This window comes from Apium graveolens, chromosome 7, assembly GCF_009905375.1.
Source record: "Apium graveolens cultivar Ventura chromosome 7, ASM990537v1, whole genome shotgun sequence".
NCBI classification, from domain to species: domain Eukaryota; kingdom Viridiplantae; phylum Streptophyta; class Magnoliopsida; order Apiales; family Apiaceae; genus Apium; species Apium graveolens.
The window spans coordinates 14,348,251-14,363,453 of NC_133653.1; the positions used below are offsets into that span (position 1 = coordinate 14,348,251).

Below are 15,203 nucleotides of genomic sequence, written 5' to 3' on the forward strand. Positions count from 1 at the left end.
CATCCACCTCAATCTAAAAACACTGTTAATGACACATTGATCACACCTCCTGTCTCTCCTATCAAAGAAAATGTTCAAGTTGAAGATTCAGGATTAAGTCCTGAAATTGACCTTCATAGGCTGATCATTCCATCTGTCCTGTTTCTAGAAGCACCAAAAGGACAAGTGACAACTCCATTTGTTTCTTCACTAAATGCTGAAGTTCCAACTACTCCAATTCTGGATGTGAAAACAGATGAAGTTGTACCAGAATCTCCAACAGCCACACACACACTTGTGTTGTCAGGAGATGATGAGTTTCTTGCAAGTTCTGGAGAGTCAGCTCCAGTAAACACACCAGCTCAAACTCTTGGAAAGGAGGCACTGATTAAAAAGTTTGTTGAACAAGATGCTCATGTTCCATGGGAAGAAACTCATAGAGGAGTTGAATGGACCAAGAAGTGGAATGAATCTGATTTCATTCCAAGCTCCAAAGTTCTGTCAGAACATATTGCTAAAGCTGATGAGTTGATGACAAATTCTGACTTTAAAGCTCAACTTAAAGTCACAGCTCTCAGTACTAAAGTCTTCAAGGTCAACACTCCATTACTTATGCCAAGGTTGATAAACTACAGGAAAATGCTGATAAGCTTGACCTGATGATCAAGCTGGACAAGAACAAATTTATCAGACCTATTCATGAGAAAGTAGAGGCTATTAAGAAAGTTCAAGAAAAGCAACAGGCCCAACTGACTGAGGTCCTCCAGAATCAAGCCTCTCAACAAGCTCAACTGAATGAAATCCAATCTTCAATAGAACTTCTTCTATCTTTACTCCTACCAGATGATGCCAAAAAGGGGGAGAAGGTAGTGAAGTCCAAATGCTCAACTAGTCAAGTACTGAAGAAGAAGGATGATAAAGAAGATGACAAGGGAAACCCTAGCAAGGGTCAAGGTCAAGGGCAAAGGAGCAAAGTTTCTTCAAGGAAACTAATTTCTGATTCTAACAAATCTTCTACACAGAAAAAGACAAAATCTGAAGTTGTAGATGCTCAAACTATGAAAGCAAGTTCTGATGATCAAAGTCTGATATCAAGTTCTGATATTCTCATTCAAGGAGGAAGTAAAGTCTCTCATAAGTTTTTGTAAACTCTGAAGCTTAAGGGAAGGGAGACTACAGTCTATTATAAAGATCCCAAGATTTAGACACTTGATGAAAAAATTGCTAGAAGACTATTTCTCAAGCATAATCCTGGAATGGATTTAGAGACTTTAAAGGAGGAAGAAGCTAGATTTGCAGCTGAGAAGACAAATATTAAGTATAAAGCTTCTGATGCAAAGAAACCTCCAAGGCCTAAGGCAAAAGGCATTGTGATCAGGGAAAGCTCTGAGGCTTCAAAGCCCAAGACAAGATTACAAGTTGAAATTGATCCCAAGGCAAAAGGGAAAGGAACGATTGATGAACCAACAAAGACACAGGAGATGAAGATTCCTCAAATCCTGCATATCCTGATGAAACCAGTGTGCAAAATGGTTCAAGTTTTTGATGATACAGCTGTTGAATACGAAACTGTTGAAACTCTGAAAAGAAGGAAGATAATAGAAGAATCTAAGACAACCTCTAACATAGCTCAAGTTGTTCAAAGTGAAGAACAACAAGCTACAGAAGAAACAACAAATCCTGATCAAATCATCAAGACATCAACCTCTGACAGTGCTCAAGTTGATCTGAACAAATTGACAGTTGCTAATAAGAGAAAACTTCTATGGAAGAATGTTAATCCATCAAATCCTAAGAAAAGTCAACTATCACTACTAAAAATATGGGATCAGACATCCGTTCTGAACCGATGTTAAAAAAAAACTGAACCGATGTCTTCGCGTGTGATGTTAAATGTCATCAGGCTTTGACATCGGTTCACAGCCGATGTCTATTACAGTGCTATACATCGGTTTTAAGAATAATTCTGATGTCTTTGCAACAAATTTCAGCTTATATTACAGTATTTCTAGGTGAATATGAGTATATTATGGGGTAATTATCCATTAAAACATGAAACCTACAAGCTCTAAAAGATATTTTTTTAAAAATCTTTCAAACAAACCGATGTGAAAATCTAGATCAGACATCGGTTATATTGTCTGACCGATGTGAAATGGTCCATCAGACATCGGGTACTTTTATCAACCGATGTAAAATAATGGGTTAGACATCGGTTTCGTTCATTTGGTGATGTTAAATTCTTTTGTTTAACATCAGTGTTTTTTTCTAACCGATGTTTAATCTTTAATATTGTAAAATTTAAGACATCAGCTATTGAAAATTTGATGTTATTTGGCTTAAAATACATTGATTTTTTTACAGAACCGATGTCAAATGACTATTTGTCATTGGTTTTTGTAGTTCTTTTTCTTTTAATATTGTTTCACCTGATGTCTTTTGTTCATTTTTACATCGGTTTTAAATTACCATTCTGATGTTAATATATGTACTGTAAATTGCATATGCCATCCTGGTACTATTAATAGCCCAGGGAACCAATTGCATTTTCAACCAGAAAAATACCAACAATATGCAATACATCCAACCAAATTTGTAAAAATATAGAGGTATACATTGATACCAAATTTACTAACATTCAATCCAACAATAGCTCAATTCGGACATTACATTCCAAGTCTAAAATAAACATCCCAACTAAAAACAATAAAACCCAAATTCTCTAGTTATTACATCCAACATTCTAAACATGTTTGACTAGTTAATATGTACCACTTGTCAAATTTCGACAATTCCAAACATAAATCAGAATGATGGATGTAATTGTCACCAAACATCCCTTAATTAACCACCAACCACCAACAAACACAATATCAATTCACATAGTTCAGAGGAAAGCTATATATATAGATACTTGTCATTTTTACATCTTGTCTTGGATAAATTCAAGCACCTCCATCCGCACCTCATCCAGCTCCTGCCTTGTGTAGGACTTTCGAGTTTTGGTTGCCCACTATAAAACACACGTAAAAATTAGCAACCAGAATATTATTAACCAGAATTGCCATATGTATAATTAAAAATAAACAGAACCAACTATTTATAATTTAACCAGAAGAGGACCTTTTCTATATTTAACCGTAATTTTCTTCGTTAATCCAAAACTATATACCAGATAGTTCCTTATCACTAATAAAAACAAGATCCATCTGGAAATCACTAATAATAAAAACTGATAATAAAAATGGCACTCATATTTATCTGTCCTGAAAAACTACACAAAAAAAATTCTACATGCCATCTATCGGAAATGATTTGCATATATACCTTGGTAGTAAAAGATAGCTCCTTATCAGCAATGATATCTTTCATGTATCGCATTATAACATAGCCACATTCAACCCCTCCTGGTTGTTTGGGAGATCCCTGTTATAATATAAAATCTGAATTAGCACCAGAAATAAATTAAAATTACAAAGTGATAAAAAAAATACAAAAAACTTACAAGAAGATTCTTTATCTGAGGAGCTTTATTTCCCCTTCCAGTTTGAGCATTGTAGGATTTCATCGCTCTACATTGCAGAACAACAATAATATACATGATTATTTTTTAAAAGGGAGAATATTTACTATATATATTTATATATAGTAATTAACAGAAATATATTACTCTGTTAATGATTTTTCCAACTCATCAAAATGTGTTGGATGTGGCAGAGGGTTCAGAATATAAATGTCGCCATCCCAAATTACAACCAAAATCCAGTGGCAACTATGTTTATAAAAAAGAAAAAAGAAAAACACAAGTCAGAAATTTTAAAAAAACTACCTAAATATATTAATTTGTAAAAGCATGTCTAAATTAAAAATACTTACTTATGATTATGTGGCATGAAGTACATGCGATAGGGACTACTCTCTTTCAACCGATTAACAAAATAAGAATGAAAAGATTTGTTCAACGTAAATGTAGCTCCTGGATCGAAAAATCCATATAAGACCACATCATCATTCTTCCTCTCAATCTTAATCAGTCTTTGCAAGAGCCTACCAGGGAGTGAATTACATTACTTATAATATCCGTATAAAACATGAATATTGAATATGTAACGATAAAAAATTAACTTACGCCATATAAGCAGATATTGCAGCTTGGCCAATCATATCGAACTCCAACAATGCTTTCACATTTTCATGCAATATATAAATTATTTTCTCAGTCCCAAACACGTCCGAATCACACGGAATTGGTATTGACTCCCCAGTGGCTTTCATGAAGACTGCAGCATGTTTGTATAACACCTTGTACTGCTTTGGCACATTCTTGTTTAGCTTCATTTTTCTATAATCATCTTGAAGTTTCTGCAACTCATCTTTCCGCTTAGACTGCCCCTGCAACACTTCCTTTTTCTTTTTCTACACAGAATTAAATAAAATAAGAATAATCGGTTATTATTGACATAACTACTATAGAATGCAACAATCAATTCAGAGTATATTGACATAATTTTTATATAACATACCGCCACAGTTGGGTAGATGATCAATTCACGAGGCCATGCTACGTGAGAGCCAACTGCTTGGCGTACAACCTCAATTTCACCAGGTATGGGCACTGGAACCGACGCCTCTGGCTGGATGTGTCCGTCAACCGACACACGAACATGTCCGGGCTTTAGAGGCACTCCGTGTACTGAAACATTCATCTCTTCGTGATCATCAAAAACTGTTCCAAAAGCAACCTTGTTCTCTATGCAATCCAGTGCAAGCTCACATGACTGTGGACCCTACATTATAGTGAGGGATCAATTTAATTTTATTGCATAAATCCCAAGTCTGTAGGCATATATCTAGTAGATCTTAATAATATTTTACCTTCTTTCCGCTCGGAGGAGAGGGGTCAAAACCAACAAAGTCTTCATCATTTACCAACAACTGTTTGGCACTCAGCGGTTTAACAGCAACTCCAACATTCCGCTTATCAGCAGCTCCCTCTTTATTAACAGGTAATTGATAACTTGATTTGTCAGAGAACATAGGAGAGTGACCATTCGAAGCATTAACCAAGGCCTTAAGTTCAGCCATCTCCCGCTGATTTCTTTCCAACTGATCCAACAACTCTGCCTTGGTAATTTTAGTCTTTTTCGCTTTCGGCAAATTGAAGAATGCTGTTGGAGTGACAAAGCCGCCAACCCCTCGAACCCTTCCTGCGTGCTCAGGAGTCTGAAGTGCCGTAGTCAACACATCTTCTGTTCCATGTGGAACAAATTCACCCTTCTCCTTCATTTCAAGTAACTCAGCCTGTAAAATAAATACAAACAATTAGTGCATTATTTATGATGCAATTATCTTTGAAGGGAATGCAGTATTAAAAATATCACTTACAATTCTCGCATTTATTTCCGCTTGCTCTTCAGTAAGCTCATCAGGATTCTTTGGCATCCTAGCCTTCCACCAAAAAATTGCACGATCAGGTTTCTCTTTCCACTTTAAGTTCCCTTTCTTTATCTGTTAAAAAAGAGAAAATGTTTAAACTCCCTTAAAACTTAGAATTGCAAAGCCAAATAGATATGGTTCTTACTTCTTCTTCTCGCAAACCAATATACCCCTTCCTTGACAAGCGGTGATGATATTTCCGTTTACCCACTCTATTGCTCTGTAACTTACGTTGTTCCTGCACCAAAATAAATTAGTAAAAATTAATAAATATTATTTAACCAAAATCTATTTAATCATTTAGCAAGTAAAATGGCAATCATGTATATTTTATTAGTAGAATATATTCATACCAGCCATTTGGGGCTCGTCCTCTCTGCAACAAATTTCTTCCAAGGTTCTTTACCAACAAACGCATACTTCTTCGGAGGCTTCATCAATTTCTTCTTTTTTCCAATAAATGGCATCACATATTTTGCAGTTAAATCAGCTTTAAACTGCCTCCATTTTTCACCTGCCGATTGTAGCACAAGCTTCTCACTTTCTGGGGCAATTTTGAATGTGTCCTAAAGAGCCACATAATATAAATTAGCCATATAATTTACAGTCACAATTTAAATAAAATGAAGAAGTCAACAAGTGATATAATTTACCTGGACATCATCCCATAATTTTGCTTTTAGATCACAATCCACTTTTGGCCAGTTTTCAGTGTCGATTGGAATCATTGTCCTTGCGAGCATTCCTATGTAAGACTATAAAGTATGCCTGGTATTTCTGATGGGAACTCCAAAATCATTGTATCTAACTTTAAATTTCTTTCCCCGAGCTTTCTTCACCACTACTTTGTGAAGAGCTGAAACACCACGCGCACCTCCTAGCCTTTTTTTTGCAGATTCAGAAGTGGTCATCGTTTCTTCACAACTACTTTGAGTTTGATATTGTGGAGGGACTTGAACCAACTTTTCATTACAAGTCTCTGAAGTTTTGACATCAGGAACAATCTCATCATCAACCTTTTCAGAGTTATTCTTCCTGTCATTTTCTTCGAAAATTACTTTCTTGGCTTTTTGCTTCTTTGCCATTTTGCTCCCTTAGTCTGCATTAAATTGAATAATAAAGCCATCAGTTGAACAATATATTTTCAGTCCGTCATTAATTACAGTCAAGCATAAATAATAAATTGTAAAATCAGCAAGTACGAATACAACTATACAAGAACAATAATTTACCTAAACTGCAATCAGTAATTAATCACATCCGAAATAACTCTAAAGTATTTTATAGAAGTACAATTAAATAATGCAAAATAATTAAAGAAAAAATAATGCCATCAATCAGTAATTATGGATGAACTACTTATATGATTATAAAAATGCAAAACAAAAGAAAAAAAATTAACAATATATTTTACACATTATAACACAATTAAAGGCAAATATATATGGTTCATTCAGTCATTCAAATTCCCATTTAGATATATATTTTACATAAAGCTACATCATCAGTCAGTAACGACATTAGGTGCAGGAGTTTTAGTAGCAGTATTTTTAATCCAAATTCCCTCAACATTAGGTCTAGCAGTATGAGCGACATCATCAGTAGTGACATCAGTTGCGGGGATTTCAGTACAGAATGGGGGATGTTCCATGATCGTGTCTCCTAAGTCATCTTCATTATACAATTCTTGGTAGTCTCGAGTTGTGGAGGACAGAACAATAGACCAGGTAGCATCAACGGGATCTTCAAGGTAAAACACTTGCTTGACTTGGTCAACAGAAACATATTTATCTTTTTTGTGACCTTGTCGACTAAAATCCACAAGTGTGAACCCAAGATCATCAACCCTTATTCCTTTATCATTACTTGCCCATTTACACATGAACAAGGGAGCTTTGAATGCATGGTAGTCTAATTCCCATATCTCTTGTATGATACCGTAAAATGTCAAATCACTTTCTACGGGGTTCAAGTCCTTGGCACTAGAAACCTGGACCGCTTTAGCAATGACAGACACCCCACTATTTTGAACAACGCGTATGTCATCTCGTTCCTTTGTAAAATATCGCACTCCATTCACTAGATAACCTTGATAAGTTAGTCCTAAAAATGATGGCTTGGCAGCGAGCCATCTTATCGTATCTGAAACACCTTTGTTGTTCTCCCTTAGTTCATCATTCACCTACAGATATGATTAAAAATTTTAAATCCTAAATAGCTAATAGTCGTCATTACACTACAGATGAAAGAACCTAATACAACACTGACTTTGTTTTGAAACCAATCAGCAAAGAGCCGATTGTGCTCTCTCATGAGCCAATGTAAGCTTTTCCTTTTCCCTCGGTGAATTTCTTCAAGATATTCCTTATGCATTCTGAAAAATGCATATGGAATGATATATTAAAGACACATTACAAGACTAATTACTGGATAATGAGGAATTGAAAACAACAAACTGCATAAACTCACATAATATATGGAAACACTTCAGCGTTGTTTAGAAGGACATGTAGATGTGCTTCATCTCGCTCCTTCTCTTCCACTGATTTTATTATCACAGCGGATAATGGACCTGATATCTTATTATCTTGGTCCTTTGGAAGACCGGCAGTGGAGTAATTCTGACTAAGAAACTCGGTGCAGAATTCTACGGACTCTTCTCCAAGGTAACTCTCTGCCATATAACCTTCGGGATAATAACGGTTTTGAACATAACTCTTTAGTACTTTATTAAACCGTTCAAACGCATACATCCACCTATAAAATACTGGTCCACATAAGCGTAGTTCCTGGACCAAGTGGACTACTATATGTACCATTACATCAAAAAATGACGCATGGAAAACCTTTTCTAGATCGCACAAGGTTAGTATAACATCTGACTGCAGCTTATCCAGTTTTGACACGTCTACTACTTTGTTGCACAAAGCATTAAAAAAGAAACACAATCTAATAATTGTGACCCTAACATGCTTCGGAAGAACGGAGCGTATTGCAACCGAGAGTAATTGTTGGAGAAGAATGTGGCAATCATGTGATTTCAGCCCGTAAATATTCAAATCAGGCATGGAAACACAATTTTTTATGTTCGATGCATGTCCGTATGGAAGTTTCATCGACATTAATGATGACAAGAAAGTCCTTTTTTCTGCCTTTGACAAAGTAAAGGGAGAAGGAGGCAAATAGGTTTTCTTTACTCCTACTTGGGGAGCCAAATCAGATCTAACACCCATTTCCATCATATCACGACGGGTTGCCGCACTATCCTTTATCTTATGGCGCATATTTAGTAATGTGCCAATCAGACTATCACATACATTCTTCTCGACATGCATGACATCAATACAGTGCCTAACATGGTGAAATTTCCAGTATTCTAACTCGAAAAATACTGACTTTTTCTTCCATGGACTTTCAACCTTCTTTGCCTTCTTCATTTTCTTCCCAAATTCAAATTTGATTTGTTCTTGCTCTGCTAACACTTCTTCTCCGGATAGGGTTCGACGCGGCTGCCCAAACTCTTGTTGTCCATTAAAAGCAGCCTTCTGCCTTCTATAAGGATGATGTAGAGGCAAATATCGACGATGCCCTTGGTAGCACATTTTCCTACTATGAGTCAAAAATTTAGCTACGGTGTCATCTCCACAAACTGGACAACACTTATAACCCTTATTAACGCAGCCAGATAAATTTGCGTAAGCAGGGAAGTCATTTATCGTCCACATTAAAACTGCTTTTAAAGTGAAAAATGATTTGTTATACGCGTCATACATATTTGGTTCCCCTTCCTTCCAAAGCTTTTTTAAATCATCAATCATCGGTTGTAAGTAGATGTCGATGTTATTACCAGGCTCATGCGGGCCAGGGACCAATATCGACAACATCATAAATTTTCTTTTCATACATAACCAGGGAGGAAGATTGTAAGTCACCAATATGACTGGCCAGCAACTATATCTATTAGATAGGCCATTATTGTGCGGGTTTACACCATCCGCCGATAAAGCCAAGTGAAGGTTTCTCGGTTCGCTACCAAAGGATGGCCACCTATAATCTATATTTTTCCAAGATGGAGAGTCGGCTGAATGTCGCATTTTACCATCTTGTGTCCGCTGTTGCGCATGCCAACACATTAGTTTAGCGGTGGAAGGAGATTTAAACATACGTTTAAATCTAGGAATTATTGGAAAATACCACATGACTTTGGCTGGAAGATTAATCCTCTCTTCACCTTTCTTTGTCAACTTCCACCGAAAAAGTCGACACTTAGGACACTTGGTTGCATCAGCATGTACACCTCTGTACAGTACACAGTCATTCGGACATGAATGGAACTTTATATACTCTAGACCTAAATTGGAGAGGGTTTTTTTTGCTTCATATGCATTACTAGGTAACACATTATCTTTGGGAAGTAGAGACCCAACAGAAGAAAAGAGGTCAGTGAAGGCACTATCGGTAATACCAAACCTAGATTCCCAGTTATGCAACTTCAACATCGACTCTAACTTAGTACAGTCACTACCCTCATATAGAGGTTGCTCAGCATCGGCTACGAACCTCCTAAATTGATATGAATCATTATCATATTGACTCGAGTTATATGCCGCTTCACAAACATCAACAGTTTCCGAAGCAGCGACATGCTCCTGATCTTGCTCTGACGCTTCATCAGAGGCTTGCTCAGGAGGTGGGTCTGGAGCTTGCTCTTCAGGTGGACAACTTGCACTTGAAGATTTAGGACCCGTAGAAGCAGTCTCCCCGTGCCAAACCCAATGCACATAACCTAGACAAAAGCCATTGTCATAGATATGGCCCCTGATTGTTTTTATAGAGAATTTTTTAAAATTGGCGCATCGTCCACAAGGGCAAGGAATTTTGTTACGATCTTCAGAATTTTCTTCAGCATATATCAAGAAGTTTTCCACCCCCATTTCAAATGCTAAAGAATCCCTATCTTGCAAAATCCATGTCTTATCCATCAAATTTCCCTACCTGATAGCCACTATAAATATTAAAAATCCAACACATACCTATTTATAATTATTTAATAAAAGGCATATCAAATTTGTGTTGGTTACTGTAGGGATTAATTATATAAACTTAGAAAGGAGTAAATACCTTGATATCCTAATAATTTATAGTACTAATTCATTACTCTAAGATCCTATACATATACCCAATTAATTACAAAACTAGACTAAATTTATAAACTAGACTAAATTAAACCAAGATAATTAAAACAAATTAAACCAAGATATTTGAAAATATCACATAATTAAAAACCAATAATTCCAACATTCACAGCCCAGACAATTGTTAAATTTCCTTCACATAAATAAAACTCAGTGAGAACTTGAGTATTGAAACAAATTCAGCCCATAAATAAATAAATTAAAATTATCTGTTTCTTGTATCTGTGAGAAGGATAATTATACAAAACAATTACTATAATATAACACAAGTAACAGATAGTTCATATCAGGAATGCAGAGACTTGTTCATATCAGAGAAATGACTATCATACAAAACAAGAAATGCAGAGACTTGTTCATATTTGAGACCTGTTCAAATGCAGCCCCAAAAACCCCCCCAAAACACACTAATATGTATGAACAACCCCCAGAAAACACATAATTAAAAACAGAACAGAAACATTTACATTTACATCAATGTACCTAAAACATTGATTTACATCAGTGTACCTAAAATATTTAACATGACATAAAATTCCCAAAAACAGGACATAAAACCCCCAAAAAGAAACAAACATAAAACCCCCAAAAACATAAAACATTTACATGCACAAAGAAGAAAAATAGTAAAGAAGAAAAGAAGATAAACATAAAACATTTACATGCACAAAGAAGATATTAAACATAAAAATGAGGGAGATAAACAGTAAAGAAGTAAAGAAGAATATACCTCCGGATGCTTTCAATGTTCCGAAACCCCAATGTTCTAAACCCTCAGTGCTCCAACCTCCAAATGTTGTCTACCTCCAAATACTAGCTCCAACCTCCAGATACTAGCTCAATTTCAAGTTTAATTTGCTCTAATTTGAAGCTCCAAATCTTGAATTAGAATTGGGGCTAAAATTAGGGTTTCAGAGAAAAGAGAGAAGAGACGGTTAACAGAGACTAAGGTAAGAAGAGAGAAGAAAGGTAAGAAGACTAAGAGAGAAGGAGGGGAGAGATGAGAGAGACGAGAGAGGCAAGGGTCGGGGAGAGATGAGAGGCTCGCGGGAGGTTTTTTGGAAAGGGGGGAAAATATGTTTTGTTAAAACTAAAGGGGGGAAAGTGTACTGAAAACCGGGGGGAGTTAAGTAATTTTTATTTTTTTAAAAGGCCATAGACAACGGTTAACAAAATGAACTGATGTCAAAGTTAAAAACAAATTTGTGGCCTTTTTAATTTCTGAAGATAGACAACGGCTACTAAGTGAAACCGATGTCAATATGCGTATTCAACATCGCTTTTTACAAAACCGATGTTAAACTGCATTTTAACATCGGGTGCATTACATGCCGATGTCTAAGGACCGATGTCGTATCTACTATTTCTAGTAGTGTATTATCTGATTTCATGACTATTGGATTGAAAGCTAGAGAAGTAAGAGACAGAGCTGGATTAGGTTCTAAAGAAGCCAAAATCATGACAGGAGTTGAAGTACTTACTAGAGATCCATTTTTATTGACTGACAAACCTCTTGAAGAAGTTACACAGAAACACCTTGACAATGTTATATATGTTCAAGTGGTACTGGATGCTCATGATAAAAATAATGTCAAAGAAAAGCTGATTCTGTTTCTTGAAGATGGAAGAACATATAGAATGTCAGAATCAGATGTGTAAGTCATATGTCATAGCCTATTTGTATATTCGAGGATTCAACTCAACTCAAATAAGAATGTAATAAGTAAATAGTGGATCTACCGTCAAAAGAGATCTCACAGAGTAACATCTGTCAGAGGATTCAGAAACAAGGTTCATCTACAGACTTGAGGAATTAATTCACTGGAAGAAGTTCAAGAAATTGATCATGCCTCAGTGATATAAATCAAGAGCGTGGATTTAATCAAGTGACAGAGATCTCGTCAGAGTATCATTAATTACAAGGATTTAATCTGAAGAAAATCAAAGTATCAAAGTCAAGACATGAAGAAACGTCACGGAAGTTAGTCACTCATGAACCAGACAGTACATCGAGTGTCAACATTGAAGTGGTGGAATTGATTCATAATTTTCAGTGATTTTCAGAAGATTGGTTGCTGCTCAGGATTAGTATTAATTCTCTATTAATTAATTAAGTCATATAATTTAATTAAGAAAATAAATTATATCTGCAAAGATTAATTTATTTATTAATTGAATTAATTGATTAATTAATTCAGAATTAATATTAAGGATTTTTCAGAATTTAAATTGGATTAAAAACAGTCTTAAATCAGCAAGACAATTGAAAATGAACTAGCATGACAATCAGGATTGTCATACCGATTGTCATGCCAAGTCATTTCAATTGTCCTACCGAAAGTTCTACTGGGAAGGAGATAGTCTTGCTAGTTCAACTGATTGTCATACCGAAAGTCATTGTAGTTCAATCAGATTGTCTTGCTAGTTCAATCCATTGTCCTACCGAAAGTCTTGCCAGCTATAGGATTGTCATTCCAGTTCAATTCAATTCTGTTGAATGAATTAAAAAGACACATAAGCAGCAGAAAGAAATCATCATCAAATACACAAGTCAACAAACAAGAATAGAGCAGCCGCAGCAAACATTTTATTCTTCTCTGCAAAACTTCAAGATCAATTTCTAGATTGTAAAGTTAAATCCAATCAACTAGAAATCTTTATCTTGTTCTTGTGTAACAATCTAGCGGATCAAAATCCCTAGAACTTAATCTCAAATTGCGTTTAGCATTTGAATCTTTTTATTACAAAAATAGAAAAAGTTCATGTCGAATTTATTCTAGATTTGTGATAATTAATTTGAGATTAATTCCTTGTAATCGATACAGTTGTTGTAACACCTTTCAAGTTTAATAATATTCTTATTTAACTTGAATTTTGTTTCACATTTTTTTATTCCGCATTTAATTCGATTATTCGGTATAGTTTGTATTCAACCCCCCTTCTACAAACACATTGGGACCTAACAATTGGTATCAGAGCCTTCTGATTAACGAACAAATCAAGATCCTAGACTTTTGTGATTTTTCAACTCCTTGAATTTTTATTCATTCAAAAATTCATAATGACTTCACAAAAAGTTGGAACCGTTAAAATTCCACAATTTGATAAAGAGAATTATATTATGTGGAAGAAGAAGATGCTCTTGTTTTTATAAGTGGCAAATCCCAAATATACAAACTTGTTAAAGAAGGGGATAAAAACTCCGATGGTTATTGAACCGGAGGTGATAGTAGATGATGTTGTGATCACCAAAGCCAGAACCTATCCTAAAGATCCTGAAGATTTTACTCCTGATGAAAAGGAAGAAGCCTCCTTGGATGCCAGCCTTCAATTAATTTTAATTGATTCCCTTGATCCCTTGATGAACAGACATGTGATGAACTGTAAAAATTCCAAACACATGTGGGAAACTATTGAGGTGATCAATGAAGGCACAGAGGAAGTTAGGGAGAACAAGTTGGAGATCCTAACCTCTGAGTATGAACATTTTAAATCAAATCCAGGAGAAGGAATTACTGAAGTGTTTGAGAGGTACAATGCGTTGATCAACAACCTGAACATCAATGGAAAATTTTATTCAATCAGGGAGGTCAACAAAAAGTTCCTTTTAACACTGCCAACTCATCTTGAACATAGAATCACTGCCATTAGAGAAGCTAGAGATCTGAGTGAGATTTCTTTGGACAGGCTCTATGGAGTGTTAAAAACCTATGAGTTGGAGCAGATACAACAGAAGGAAGTCTACGGGAAGGATAGAATGGTCAGCACATCTACTGCACTTGTAGCTGAAGGTCAACAACAACAGCAATCTCAACAATTGGAGAGAATGGTACAGTGTTCCAAGGCTGAGGAAAATATATTAGTAGCAGAATATGATCCTCCTACTACAAATCAATCAAGTGATGATTTTTATTCCTTGGAAGAGCTAGAGCAATTGGAAGACGAGTCAATGGCCCAAATTGTCAAGAGATTCTCCCATGTTAGATTCAAGAGGAATCCCAAGCTTAAGTACAAGTCCAACTATAACAAATTCCAGAAAGGTGGATCTTCATCCTCTAACACCAGCAGTGGTGGATACAAAACAGGGATGGTTGATCGGAGCACCATTAGATGCTATAACTGCAATGAGTTGGGACACTTTGCCACAGAATGTAGGAAGCCAAAGAAAGTAAGAAAGAACTCTGAAAGGGCTTATCTGGCAAAGGGAAGAAGCTGGGATGATACTGACAGTGAAGATGAAGATGAAGGAAATCTTGCTCTTATGGCTATTGATGGAAAAGCTTCATCGTCAAGAATAGAGGTAAAACTTTCTGATGCTGAAATGGTTTATCATCTAAGAGGTAACTTAGATAATGCACGTCGTGATAATGAACAGTTAAGTTTACAGATCAAAGACCTTGAGAAAGAGGTCAATGAATTAAGACTTGTGCATATTAATCAAGACAAATTAAAAGAACAAGTATCTTTTCTAGAGAATAGAGTTGACTGTTACATAAAACTCGAAACTATTCTCAAAGACAAGATCACCGGTCTTGAGACTAAGGTTAGAGCCTACTTCAATTCTTGTTCGAAGGCTAAAGAGTTCTACAGTAA

At 35.7% G+C, this 15,203-nt stretch overlaps 2 protein-coding genes across 2 annotated transcripts; both read right to left on the reverse strand.

The window, feature by feature from the left end:
- Nucleotides 1-2,638: 2,638 nt before the first annotated feature.
- Nucleotides 2,639-5,064, reverse strand: LOC141673296 (uncharacterized). The gene is made up of 8 exons (XM_074480032.1): nucleotides 4,855-5,064; nucleotides 4,503-4,766; nucleotides 4,109-4,395; nucleotides 3,856-4,026; nucleotides 3,650-3,751; nucleotides 3,485-3,551; nucleotides 3,307-3,405; nucleotides 2,639-2,992 (listed from the first exon to the last, which is right to left on the reverse strand). Exons 1-8 carry the CDS (start codon nucleotides 5,062-5,064, stop codon nucleotides 2,903-2,905), a joined length of 1,290 nt encoding a protein of 429 aa, XP_074336133.1. The 3' UTR covers nucleotides 2,639-2,902.
- Nucleotides 5,065-6,919: 1,855 nt separating this feature from the next.
- Nucleotides 6,920-10,349, reverse strand: LOC141673297 (uncharacterized). Its single transcript, XM_074480033.1, has 3 exons — nucleotides 7,885-10,349; nucleotides 7,684-7,789; nucleotides 6,920-7,597 (listed from the first exon to the last, which is right to left on the reverse strand). The coding sequence occupies exons 1-3, from the start codon at nucleotides 10,347-10,349 to the stop codon at nucleotides 6,920-6,922; spliced, it is 3,249 nt and encodes a 1,082-aa protein (XP_074336134.1).
- Between the last annotated feature and the right edge of the window lie 4,854 nt (nucleotides 10,350-15,203).

What these genes read in the sequence shown, in the direction of transcription:
- LOC141673297 (XM_074480033.1), bottom strand. Translation starts at nt 10,349, where the DNA reads ATGGGGGTGGAAAACTTCTTGATATATGCTGAAGAAAATTCTGAAGAT. An exon ending in GAAGTGTTTCCATATATTAT is followed by an intron (nt 7,790 to 7,884) that starts GTGAGTTTATGC and finishes TGCATTTTTCAG; the next exon opens with AATGCATAAGGAATATCTTG. An exon ending in CTGATTGGTTTCAAAACAAA is followed by an intron (nt 7,598 to 7,683) that starts GTCAGTGTTGTA and finishes TCATATCTGTAG; the next exon opens with GTGAATGATGAACTAAGGGA.
- LOC141673296 (XM_074480032.1), bottom strand. Translation starts at nt 5,064, where the DNA reads ATGGCTGAACTTAAGGCCTTGGTTAATGCTTCGAATGGTCACTCTCCT. An exon ending in CTCAGATAAAGAATCTTCTT is followed by an intron (nt 3,406 to 3,484) that starts GTAAGTTTTTTG and finishes ATATTATAACAG; the next exon opens with GGATCTCCCAAACAACCAGG. An exon ending in AGCTATCTTTTACTACCAAG is followed by an intron (nt 2,993 to 3,306) that starts GTATATATGCAA and finishes TGTGTTTTATAG; the next exon opens with TGGGCAACCAAAACTCGAAA.